The sequence below is a fragment of the Dunckerocampus dactyliophorus genome, chromosome 7 (assembly GCF_027744805.1).
Source record: "Dunckerocampus dactyliophorus isolate RoL2022-P2 chromosome 7, RoL_Ddac_1.1, whole genome shotgun sequence".
NCBI lineage: Eukaryota > Metazoa > Chordata > Actinopteri > Syngnathiformes > Syngnathidae > Dunckerocampus > Dunckerocampus dactyliophorus.
The window spans coordinates 9,340,268-9,352,502 of record NC_072825.1 but is presented as its reverse complement, the minus strand read 5'-3'; the positions used below and the strand labels follow the sequence as shown (position 1 = coordinate 9,352,502).

The 12,235-nt window shown below is 42.6% G+C and overlaps 1 protein-coding gene across 11 annotated transcripts in view; it reads right to left on the bottom strand.

Moving 5' to 3' along the window:
• fam131bb (family with sequence similarity 131 member Bb) overlaps window positions 1–12,235 on the bottom strand; it is a 31,970-nt gene that overhangs the window by 5,304 nt on the left and 14,431 nt on the right. The window contains exons 2-8 of one of the 11 annotated variants that reach the window (XM_054781684.1): window positions 12,124–12,161; window positions 9,664–9,699; window positions 9,191–9,284; window positions 4,731–4,955; window positions 4,465–4,605; window positions 2,615–2,925; window positions 838–1,089 (exon numbers count right to left, since the gene is read on the bottom strand). In XM_054781684.1, coding sequence (XP_054637659.1) covers window positions 838–1,089; window positions 2,615–2,925; window positions 4,465–4,605; window positions 4,731–4,955; window positions 9,191–9,284; window positions 9,664–9,699; window positions 12,124–12,161 — 1,097 coding nt within the window. Of the gene's footprint in view, window positions 1–837; window positions 1,090–2,614; window positions 2,926–4,464; window positions 4,606–4,730; window positions 4,956–9,181; window positions 9,595–9,663; window positions 12,162–12,235 lie in introns of all 11 variants that reach the window. The other 10 variants (XM_054781683.1, XM_054781682.1, XM_054781690.1 and 7 more) reach the window with 10 other exon arrangements.

Sequence of the window (12,235 nt, the reverse complement as noted above, 5' to 3'; positions counted from 1 at the left end):
ACAGCCACAGCTGTCACTTCCAATGTTTTTTGACCCGGTGCTAATTCGAGACCCCGGCGGTTATTTGCGTTTGTAGACCACGCATTCTGTGACCAAAGGAGTCTGCCATTAAAAGAGTGTAAAGAGGGGTTAACTGTGTAATAAAACTACTCATCTTTAAATATGCCTGACAGACAGTTAATGGAGCAGGAATAGATACTGTTTGCAGAGTGATACTGTCCCCTTATGGTGTCTTACAGGAATTGACAGAATTACTGAGTGTTATATTGGCAGGCAGCATAAGGACACAACTTGTGCTTTGTGGTTGTATATGTAATTTCATCCATCAATTCTCTATGCCGCTTATCCTCGCTAGGGTCGCGGTGGTACGCTGGAGCCTATCCCAGCGAGAGGTGGGGCACACCCTGCACTGGTCGCCAGTCAATTGCACCAACCATTCACACTCACATTCATACCTATAGACAATTTAGAGTCGCCAATTAACCTAATATGCATGTTTTTGGAATGGGGGAGGAAACCGGAGAAAACCCACCCACACAACCACCCACCCATGCACATGCAAACTCCACACAGAGATGCCCAATGGAGAGTCGAACCCAGATCTTCCAGATCTCCTGACTGTGTAGCCAACAAGCTAACCACTAGGGTACAGTGCGGCCCTGTATATGTAATTGATATTGAATTACTATGTAATCACGTTACTCAGCCAGATCTTTTCCTATGGTTGTTACCACATTTTTCCTCTTTGCTATCACTCCTGTAATGGGACCAAAAAGCAAAATAAATTTCCTGTTAACTTATGCTAAAAACTGCATGGATCATTTGTCAAGACCTCACCTTAATGTCCTCCTCTTCTTCCTGCTGCTCCAGCAGTGGTGAGTGTTCATTCCCCACCAGCTCCTCTCCGCCAGGAACACATAGGCTGGGCTCCACCACGGCTGCCACGCCCATGTAGCCTCCAGCCTCCACCTGATAGGCCTCCATCTGTCCCGTGTTCCACAGGTCGACCAGGGGCGGGTGCACTTGGTGGACCAGGCTGTGAATGGTGCTGTTGGGGGTTGCTTGCAAAGAGTGGTTGGCGCTGTGCAGCTGAAAAACAATGATGAGGAGACTGTTATCAGTGGGATGTGTTTTGATCCGTGTCACATGTGTTCCAACTGTTTTTAAAAGACGCACACAGGCAAGTACAGTTTGTAAAACATACGCAAAGCCTGTTTTGTGTTTGCAGACATAATTCAAGAAAAGCAATGCAGCAAAATGTAAACACCAAAATGTTGAACCACAATGTTCCCAAATCCCAAAAAACATGAATCTTAAGTTAATTGGAGACTCTAAATTGTCTATAGGTGTGAATGTGAGTGTGAATGCTTGTCTGTATGTGCCTCTCACCCAAAGTCAGTTGGGATAGGCCCCAGCTTACTCATGACCCTACTGATGACAAGCAGTATCGAAAATGAATGTATGGATGGAAATCATGTTATTTGTTACCTGTACCTACTAAACCCCTCATATGTAGGATAAGTTGTACCAAATTACCTATTCTTATTTAGCCTCATAAATATAAATGTATGAGTACATTTTTTCCTACTATGGAAAACAGGCAGAAACTGTAACATTCTAGAATTATGATGTTAATTAGTGCATTAAAAAAATCAAGCATTATTTTTTTATTTACAGTATACAGTATAAGTTAAGTGCAGATCACTGAAATTAATACACCTGTTCGGTGGTTATGTTTTATTCTGCAGCATTCCTATGTTTGATCTGTGATCAACTAGTAAGTCTTGATCAGTTAGTCACCGATCGATTGCGTTGTGCTCCGCCCATATCCAGATGACTCGCGGTATTTCGCCAGTTGCATTAAATTCCAGTGTTAGACGAAGTCATTGATTTCTCCCTGTATTCCAGGTGGGTTACCTATTAATTCTTATGTTTTGTCTAGCTGTGGATATTCTATATAAATTTGTATCCGTGTTGTTGTGAGTATATATAGACGCTAGCAAATCGCTAAGCTAACATTTGCCCCTGCTGGTTCAAGTTCAACCCGTGTCGTTTGCGTCGTCGTGGATATGCAAATGTCATCTGCTTGTATGTTACACGTCATTATAATGAATTTCCGCATGAGGAACCCCTCCTGTGATTATTTACCATTATATGTTACAAACAAAATGGGTCTGTTTGCTAGCTAATACTTAAATTAGATTAATTTAACAACATGTTTATTGTTGTGATCGTCGTTTTCAGTTGTGTACCCCATTTAGCGCAATGAGAGTCCGAACACACACAGCTTTTTGTATGATGCGGGGGGCCGTCAAAATGTTACGCTAGCAAGCAAGACAGTTGTCTCCCCCGCCACCCACACTTCTGTAATAAAAGTGTCATTGACGACCACTGCACATGTAGATGTCGAAATAATCTACAATGCAATTGCGTGCTAAAACCAGTGGCGGGCCGGAGATTTTTCATTGGAGTGGCCAAGGTGAGACCATTACTCACATAGAGGTGGAAATAAGTTGAGAACCTGAAATGTCTGTGGCCAGTGGGTTGGCTGGAGAGTGACCATGCTCCGCCACTGACTAAAACACTTCACTGATCCCTCCTCATGTGTGGTCACCTGTTGTTGCTGATACTGCAGGAGCTGCTGCTGCTGGTAGTGCTGCATCTGTTGGATCTGCTGCAGCTGCTGCAGTTGGCTCTGCTGCTGCAGGCTGAACTGCTGCTGCTGCTGCTGCGACAGGAAGTGAGCGGCTGCCTGCCCGTCGTAGCCCTCAGTCCCCACGAGGTAGGAGCCAGCGGGAGGAGATGCCACACCGGACGGGTCGTTGTTGATGGGATCCCAGGCATCCGAGGATGAGAGGCAGTAGTGTCCCTGGGAGACGTAGGTGTGGGGCCACACCTCTGCTGAGGAGTGGTGCAAGATCTGGTCTAGAGGAAATAAGGAATTATAGCGGGAAAGCGGTATGAGAACCATTATTATTTGATAAAAGCTTGACTGAATCAATACAGTGAAGTTGTAAAATTTGTAATCAGACACAAAATTTTACCACAAAAGTTGCACAAAATGTCAGACTGAATCATGCAAGACCTAATGAGAACTAAGTTCAGTGAGCATGAAAGGATTAACTAAGCATGATTTCCTTATTATTGTTGTTTTTTGTTTTGTTTTATTCTGTTTTTGAAACACTTACCAAAAGAAGTACCTGACTGTTAAGAGAAAGAGACTTAGTTTATGTGGGAAATGGAGTAGGTGTGTGTTTACACAGCCGATGACAGAGCCACTCCCATCACAGTTACATCAGGGCTCCAGACGATGACTAAGTGGTCTCATTTTGCGACTAAGATATGAGACATTGCAAGTTAATTTTTCATCTACTACCCGATAAAAGTACATGTCCTGTATTGAATTGAAAAGGGATGTCCATTATTACCGTGACAATGAAAAATATGAATATGAATGAAATGTGTCGTGAATTGACGACCGCTTGACACAGTCTATGCCTATCGATGCCGGTGTGTTTGATCACGCACGTCTGACTCACATTGAAGTTTGACAATTCTACCATCTTTGTTTAAACATTTTGCCTGACTCCTCTGTCTCTCTCTATAGTTATGTACTTACTCTTTGGTCCACGGACTCAAAATGTGACTCTAAAATAAAATCGGCAAATTAACTGGTAAGATTGCCAACTTCTGGAAAAGTAAATGAGGGACACCTTGTTGGCAGGGCCAACCAACCCGACTTAATTTTTTCCCTGTAATTGTGTCAATTAGTACAACACATGTTGTACCCGTAATGATGTGTTACGAGTGGCGTGGCTTGCCGTGTCGGAGCAGGAAGTGGGCGGAATATACAGTTTTCAAGGATTAGTGCCCTCATGCAGTACCTAACCAAGGCAGATAGCACCTTTAATGTACAGTTTGACCCTGGAATGGAAAAATGCAAAACAATTGGAGATCAGTCAGCGTCCTGGAATTGATTCAGAGGACAAGATCCAAAAGCTTAGCATAAAAATCTCTTAAAGAGTAGTTTGGTGGCCTGCCCTGTAATGTTGATTCATTACCTTTGTCACATGTTATGATGCTGACACACAAGAACAGTTTGTGCAATACAGTATGCCGTCTCTCAAGAGGCAGATATAAATTAGACCCAAGAGTAAACACACAGCGATTTTTTTTTTTACTCGTACCTTACTATTTTTTGTGTATTTGATTTAACAATCATGGGATGGTTCTATGCAAATGTGCTAAAGAAGCATCACGCCCTTTAGGTTGTAAGGACAACAACAAAGCGTAATGTCAAGCTCATTAAGGCGGACACACACTTTTTGAGAATTACTATACTATCAAAATGTGCTGTTTATGCAGACTTGCTACATTTTGCGGGAGTGGTCGGCCTCAGACCTCCTCGCTACAGGATATTTACCCTTTATTTGACAATGAAACTTTGCTCCGTGCCAACTTTACCTCGACTGGTGATGCTCTCCTGGTTGACCTCGCTCAGATGGGCCACGCTGCCCTGGTTTGAACCTGACCTAGGGCTCTCGCCATCCATGGATGACCAGGCCAGGAGGGTAGCCTCCGAAATGGCAAACTGCTGCAGGATGCCTGAGGTTAGAGATGATATTAAAGGTCATGAATGATGCCTAATTGGCTGTTTAAGAAGACAGGAGAAGAGCACTTGACAGGCACTGTGAAGGACCTTGCCCTTGTCAGTGGGTGTGTTTCCCAACCTGCGGCGAATCGAGCTTCCTTCTCGCCGTCACTCAGGTCACTGTAGGCGTCGTTCTCCAGCCGCCGCTCCTTTTCCCGCTCCTGGGTGGTGATGCGGGACTGGGGGAGGCCCCCCGAGCCTACCGTCTGCATGCCCCAGTTTTGCCACTCAATCATGTGAGCGACGCGACCCTGAGCCATGGCCGTGGGCTTGGTCACTCTTTCCTTCATGGAGCGGGTCACACCTAAGGGTGGATGGTGTTGCGTTTGGGAGGAAATGAGGGAAGTGTAGGAATTGAAGGAGGTGAATGATAAATGAGAGGAGTTCAAGGACGTGTGATTTCAAGGGAATATGGAGAAGAGGTATGTGGACAAATAGAAAAAAGGGGGAGGGGCAGACATAGGATAGAAGTATTATTATCAAGTGTGTATGACTGGTAGTGGGTGATGTGATGGCCTGTCAAAGAGGTGAATCTTGTAGGCTGAGACTGATATATTGCTTTTTCTTTATTATTATTGGGCAGCAAGTTATGCCTTTGGATATGATGTCATTTTCTTGATTAATTTTTTTCAGTTTTTTAAAGGTCCCCTAGTTTAATGATGTTCTAACAGTAATATGCATCCTTATAGTCTGTTTATGAGCATCAAACATGAAAAAAAAATAAAGCCTGCAGTGCCGCCAACTATGTGGGCACTGCAAGTTTGATCATTTTGTTTTTCTTCACCGACATATTATGTAGGACAAGCGCAGAGTAACAGTGTATATGTAAAAAGTGGATAAAGTGCACTGTGTGGACAAATACTGCTCATTAGCATTAACGCGACGGACACACAATCCGGCATGTTCACAGTAGAGCTTACTAAAACCACTTTAAAACTGTCTAAATTCCAGCATCAAGGCAAGATTTTATACAACACACTTCCAACACACTATATGAGACTTGTTTAAAAATGTTCAAAAATAATATAACATGGGACCTTTAAAATGTGCCCATGTTAAATATTACAATTAAATAGCTTCACATTGAGATATTTAAGCATGAAAAAAGCATATCAGTCAAAGCCTACTATTCATATGGCTGTGGTTAAATGAGGGTGCTCATGAACATGGATTATGAGAATAGCTGAATGGCAAAGGTTATGGAGATGACATTCATGTGTTTAAATGAGCCATCACGGCCTGGCAGTGGGAGGGAAGGAAGGTAGAAGAGGAGGGAATGGATGTGTGAGATCTGTCAAAAGTGCATCATGGACTTGAACAGGTTAATTGGGGTGACGTGACAGCATTGGCATGAGTAATGAGAGCCTGTCGACACCGTAGCGCCTGCACCACTACTGAGATAATACAAGTAGAAAAGCGTCCCTCACTCATAACAACCATCATTCCCACGGAGAAATGTATATTCCTCATCCAAGCTGACGCATGAGCCGCTAACTTTAAGTGACCAGCACGCTGTATGACAACATATACTGCACTGTAAAACTGATTGAGCTGTGTGCATGAGGTGTGTGAATAAATTATGTGAATGTGTTGCGATACGTCATTGGTTTAGTCCCCACAGTAGAGCATCTGCACTGCACTGCACTCAAATAAACTGCATTGCAGAAAACAACTGACTAGTGCCATTAGGAGCAGGTGGGTGCACCACTTCCAACAAGTGGGGCCATTTTTCTTTCTTTTCAACATCCAGTCCATGTCATAATTAATACAGAGTAGGGATTAATGTGCAAAATGAATGTGTACGGTAGAACCTCTAAAGTCAACGATAGCACTATGTGGAATTTGACCAAAACTGTTGGGAAAAAAGATGCCTCTGAAGTTGAATTGAAGAATGCAAGATGGCATCAAATAATTAAATGTGGCGTGTGTTGAGCTTTGTTATTTAGCTAGGCTTTTTTGCGACATTTATTCCAAAAGATTGATCGGTATCATGCATGATGGCACACAAGAACTCAGTGTAACTCACGATAGCTCTATTCAGTGAGCATGAAAGGCTTATCTTGCACGTTTCCCTTTTTCTCTGATTTCTGTTGCTTTTTTTGTAATACTTATTGCTGAAGAACATACATTAAGCAAGATGACTGGCATTCAAACTGTGTCAGTTGTTATCAAAGCTAAGGTGGAATGGTTTATGTTTTTACAGTGGATATACAATGGTTTCCTGGTATAACAACCAGGAATGTTAAAATATTAGCTGAGAAAGACAGTTTTTGGAGTTAATTTAATAGTTTATTTTAATATTAACAATGGATAACTTATTTCTTAAGTTTAACTTACAGTACACTCAGTTAAAACATTGGAGGTTGACAAGCGTCTCAGAATGGATTTTGTTTGGCCTTAGAGGTTCCACTGTATGAGTAGGAAATGGGGCAAAACTGATTGTGCTCTGCCAATTCTGCCAAGCAACAAGGAGTTAGACAAACATTGTTCTGTAATGTGGTATATGTAAAAATAACCAAGAGGAATTCTATTGATCTGTGTTGTTTTACAATGACTGGCAAAAATAACGTTCTGTAACTAAGGCTATGTCCACACGAACACCAGTTTTGTAAAAACGCATATTTTTCCATTAGTTTTGGCCTTTTATTGACTCGCAAATGTAGGTTTTTGTCCTTAAAAACTGAGCTTTTGGAAAACTCCGGCCAGGGTGTAGACTTTCAAAAACTCCGGTTTCAGCGTATGTGTATGGATGGGCAAAGAGATGGCTTGTCCTTATCAGTTGACATAACAATTTTGTGTTATCATTTTCTCACTAGAAAAGTATAATTTAATTAGTGCATTGTCAAACATAACATTGCTGATTTTAAACATACCGAGAGCTTGTTTCGCATGTTTAAGCATAAACATAGTCCTACTTTTGCTTTACATTGATGGGAAAAGGTGCCAAGGCAGGTCAGTCAAACACAATAACCATTAGGGCAGGGAATCTCAGGGTACTTCACAATATGATATGATTTGGGATACATGGCTCATGATAACGACAATATCTTGATACAGTGATAGGATGTAACAAAACCCAAAAAATCAGTCTCATATTTATGATTCTTAATTTCATTCACACACGGTGGCCAAGTGGTTAGCATGTTAGCCACAGAGTCTGGAGATCTAAAAGATCTGGTTTTGAATCTCCGTTGGGCATCTCTCCTTGGAGTTTGCATGTTCTCCCCGTGCGTGCGTGGGTTTTGTCCGGGTATTCCGGCTTCCTCCCATATACCAGAAACATGCATGTTAGGTTAATTGGCAACTCTAAATTGTCCATAGGTATGAATGTCAGTGTCTATATGTGCCCTGCGACTGACTGACGACCAATCCAGGGCCCTCCTCTTGCACAAAGTCAGCTGGGATAGGCGCTATTGAGAACAAGCGGTATAGAAAATGGGTGGATATTTTTCAGCATATTTTAACCAGAATACAGCTAACAATGGTGCAAAAACAATGAGACTGTTTTAGTGCAACATAACTGTAAAGCAGGACTTAATTTTAGGTACCTGACAAACAGTGACACTATTTTAAACTTATTCAGAAAACACAACATCTCATGTCTCTCAAGTAGTAACTCCGTTCAAACAAGATGGCTGTGCAGCTAGACCAGCTAGAGGTCCAATCGGGTCTTGTCCAAAACCACCGTAGTTGGCGGGAGCGTTGTAGCAGTATGATGGAAAGAGACCCTTTGTTAAATGCTTGTTTTGTGCTACATAACTGCTGTCATGGAGGCAATTTAGCGAGAGAAGGACAATTAGCCAGACATTATTAATTCAGCGCTGACAGCATCACAGCAGAAGGAAAGAGATTTAGGACAAGTTTTCTACGACAATGACATCACTGATGCCTCTGATTGGCTACAATTTCCTTACAGGTCATAACTGCAGTGGAACCATTACTTCGGCATGTGTAGGGCAAGGGCAGCCTTGGATTTGCATTTTCGTGTTGTTTTAAAAGGCAACCGTATGGATGGAGATCTTTTCAACATCAGAGAGGGTGAAATGTGTGTTTTGAAAATATCCGTGTTTGTGTGGACATAGCCTTAAAAAAAGTGTTTTGTGTACCATCAATTTCTGTACTATAAAAAGGCCAGAGGATTAAATAAAAAACAATGCACTGAGAGCAAACACTTCACTGCACTCGATTGAACTTCACTCAACACAACACTTTACACAAGTCAAAACATCCAAACTAATTCTAATTCAGGACAACACACACACAGAAAACTACACTGCCCCACTCACCTGTTCTTAGAGCAACAGTGCTGTGTATTGTCTTTTCAGGCTGATTTCATTCCGCCAATGACTCACACCGAGTCATTGACTAGCACAGTGTGAGAGGGAGCGGGAGGGGGAAGGGGAGGGTGATAAAAGGGGAACGTGATAAAAGGGGAACCCATTTCGGGTACCATGCTGACTCCAATGTCCGCAGAGGAGGGGGACGGAGCCAACATGGGGTCTCTTTACCGCTCACAGCACAGACACACACCTGACACACCTGACAGAGAAGACTTAGCCAGAGCTCCGATGCCGTAGGCGTTTGAGTTCCTCTTGAGGCGTGGCAGGATTGACGTGGTGTCCTCCATAGACAGCTGCAGAGAGGAGGAAAGCGAGGGAAGAGGGATGGAGGAGGAAGAAGAGGGGGAAGAAAAGGGAAGTGTGGACGGTGTGACGGGGCACACATAGACATCCAGACAGTGTGTGTTAGAGAGAGGTGAGTGGAGGGGAGAAGTGATGGAGATGTTGGATTAATACAAACACATCTACATTGCCCAAACCTTTATTGCAAGTCAGTGTGTGCTTATTCCTACTGTGCCCGATACACTATACAGACTGTAAAGCCCAGAGGTGGGAGGGTGAGGCCGGTGGTTGTGAACAGGGCGTGAAGAACAGAGCTGACCTCTAAAAGGGTGTTGCCGATCAAAACAAGGTAACAAAACAAAGATGAAGGAACGATGTCACAACACTTACATTGATTCCTTCCCATGAAAATTCTGAGCGTCCATGCTGAGAAGGAGAGAGACAATGAGGCGAGAGGGAAGGGAAAGACAGCGACAGGACAGAGAGAACATTGACATGCATGGGGGGTAGAGAGCAAGGGAGAAAATGGGCAGATTGCAACAGATAGGGAGATTGCACATGGGACATGCGGCGGAAGAGGAAAAGAGGAAGATACAAGATACAGGATTTTTTTCAGGAACGACTCAAGACCAGAATGACAGGGAGAAAGGAGGGAATTAAACATCGATCAGTTTGGATATGTTCACTTATGAAGCGATTGAATATGCTAGGAATGAATGAGCCGCCTCACCGGTGACAGGCCACAACATTAGGTACATCTGTACCATCCAATACAATAGCAAAAAATATGTTTTGATTGACACACTAACAGTTATGAAATGTATTTGGGTAAGTTAACTTTTGGTCATGGTAAAAAGGTAACATTTGTCAAAAAATGTATCCATACCGCCTTGCCTGTTGTTTTTATGGCAAATACATCTCATGGTGGTGCTGTTAATAAACCCCAAAAATTTTAAATAAAATAAAATAAAAAAATAAACCCCAATGTTTAACCCCATAAGTTAGATTGACTTGGAAAATTTCTCTCACACCTCTATGCGCTCTGCAAAACATCCACTGTAACTTGTTTGTTTAGTCAAATCGCCACAAAATTCAGTACACACCTACTAGTATAGTGTATGGGATGCCAGAGCCAGTTAAAGCCTGTGTGTGTCTGATAGAGAGAAAAAGATGTCAGTAGTATCTGATGCAGCAGTCAGACAAAAGACTGAAGCTTGCAGCAGCAGGTTGAGTGTGTGTTTGTGTGTGTGGTGGTGTGTTTGTTGAGGCTGCTGGTGCTGCTGAGGACAAAGACGATAAGACGGAATTTTCCTTTATCAGCTGGACACTAAGTAGACCGGGACACTGCGTGGCTACTGGCGATGCAGAAAAGTCGATATTAACAGTCAGTTTTAGTGGAAAGTAGAAACATTCATTCATCGTGCACCTGCATGGACAAATAAGGCCGATTCAAAGATGAACTAATTACAGGGTAGCTTTCACCTCATAAAATGCAATTTTGGCTGTCTTCATTGTAGGGATTTGCATAATTAATTCATTAATTGATCGTAGCAGCAGAAAGTAGAAAAATCCAACATTAAAATCAAAAATGTCCCCTAACATGCAAAATTGACTTCTTAATGATATTCCAATAATAACATGTGTGCCTATAGCCTGTTTAAAAGCAGCAAATGTGAGAAAAATATGTAATCTCCCTAACTTGCTCCAATTTTGAGAGAAGAGGCACTCAAACGGTCACTTTTGACCTTTTCATGATGTCCATCCATCCATTTTCTGTATCGTTTGTCCTCATGATGTGATGAAGGAAAAAAACTTCTTCCTCATGGACATACTACTGCCTCTAACCCACGCCTAGCTAAATGAGGCCACCCGTGTATATGGCCACCACTTCAGAATGTGCTGTAAAAATAGGTAAAAATACACAGGCTTTGCTACCAACAATCCGTCAGTCAGCTACAGACATGGAATTTTGTTTTTCTTCAGCGAATAGGCTTTAAAAAATTAAACCATCCATCATCATATTGTAACTTTTTCATTATGCTCCTTTTTAATCATATGAATGTAACTGAATACCAAACAACATAACATGATAGCTTCATGCAACTGGCAGCTTCCTTTTAATTTCTTTACTCCTCCTTTGTTTGTGTGTAAACATATTTTGTAGCTATTTCCTCTTACACTTGTCTCCTTCCTCAGAGGAACAAGTAATGAAGAGGTTTAACACTTGAGTGGTTGAGTGCGCCAGTGAAGAAGCTACACCCATGTTCCTTCTTAAAAAGGCCCAAAAAATGATCTTTTGATGGCCTGTGTGGGTGTTTTCTACTCTTGCAAGGGCATGGTGGAGCATGATGCATAAATAAATCATGGAATCAGTCTGCAGTACTTTTAGGTTGAAAAGTGAAGCTGCATTTTTTGTGGAAAATGGCTTTCTCTTCTGCACCCTGTCCCAGAGGAGAGAGAAAGAGGAGGAAGTGAGGAGAGGCTATAATGGGAATGGTCACTGTTTTTTTTTTTTTACGAGTAATGAGCAGCAACTCTTGTTGGTCGGACGTCAAGACATCGTCTGACGGCAATGAGCCGACAGAGACGGAAATTGTTCCCTCTTCCAGCTATATGCCATCCTATCATGTGCAGGGCTACGTGGTGGAAATGATGCACAGTGCGCTACTTTCTTAATCTACTAGTGGGAGCAGCAGCACGTGACCAAGAGCTTGACTCCAGGGGTGTGTGAGGTGAGCTGCCTGTCAACGCCGCAGCTCACCGTGCAACTACGTCAACTCAGCCATGTTGGTTCCTCGGCGTGTCCTCCCTTGTGGGAAAAGTTCTGCTACAAGGTGAATGAGGTCTTACCTGCTCCCCATCCTTCTGGACTGGCACGCCATCTGCTGCTGAGTGTAGAGACAACAGGGAGAAGACAGAGAGAGAGAGAAGAAATGTTAATGTTCATTTCATTGATTCAACT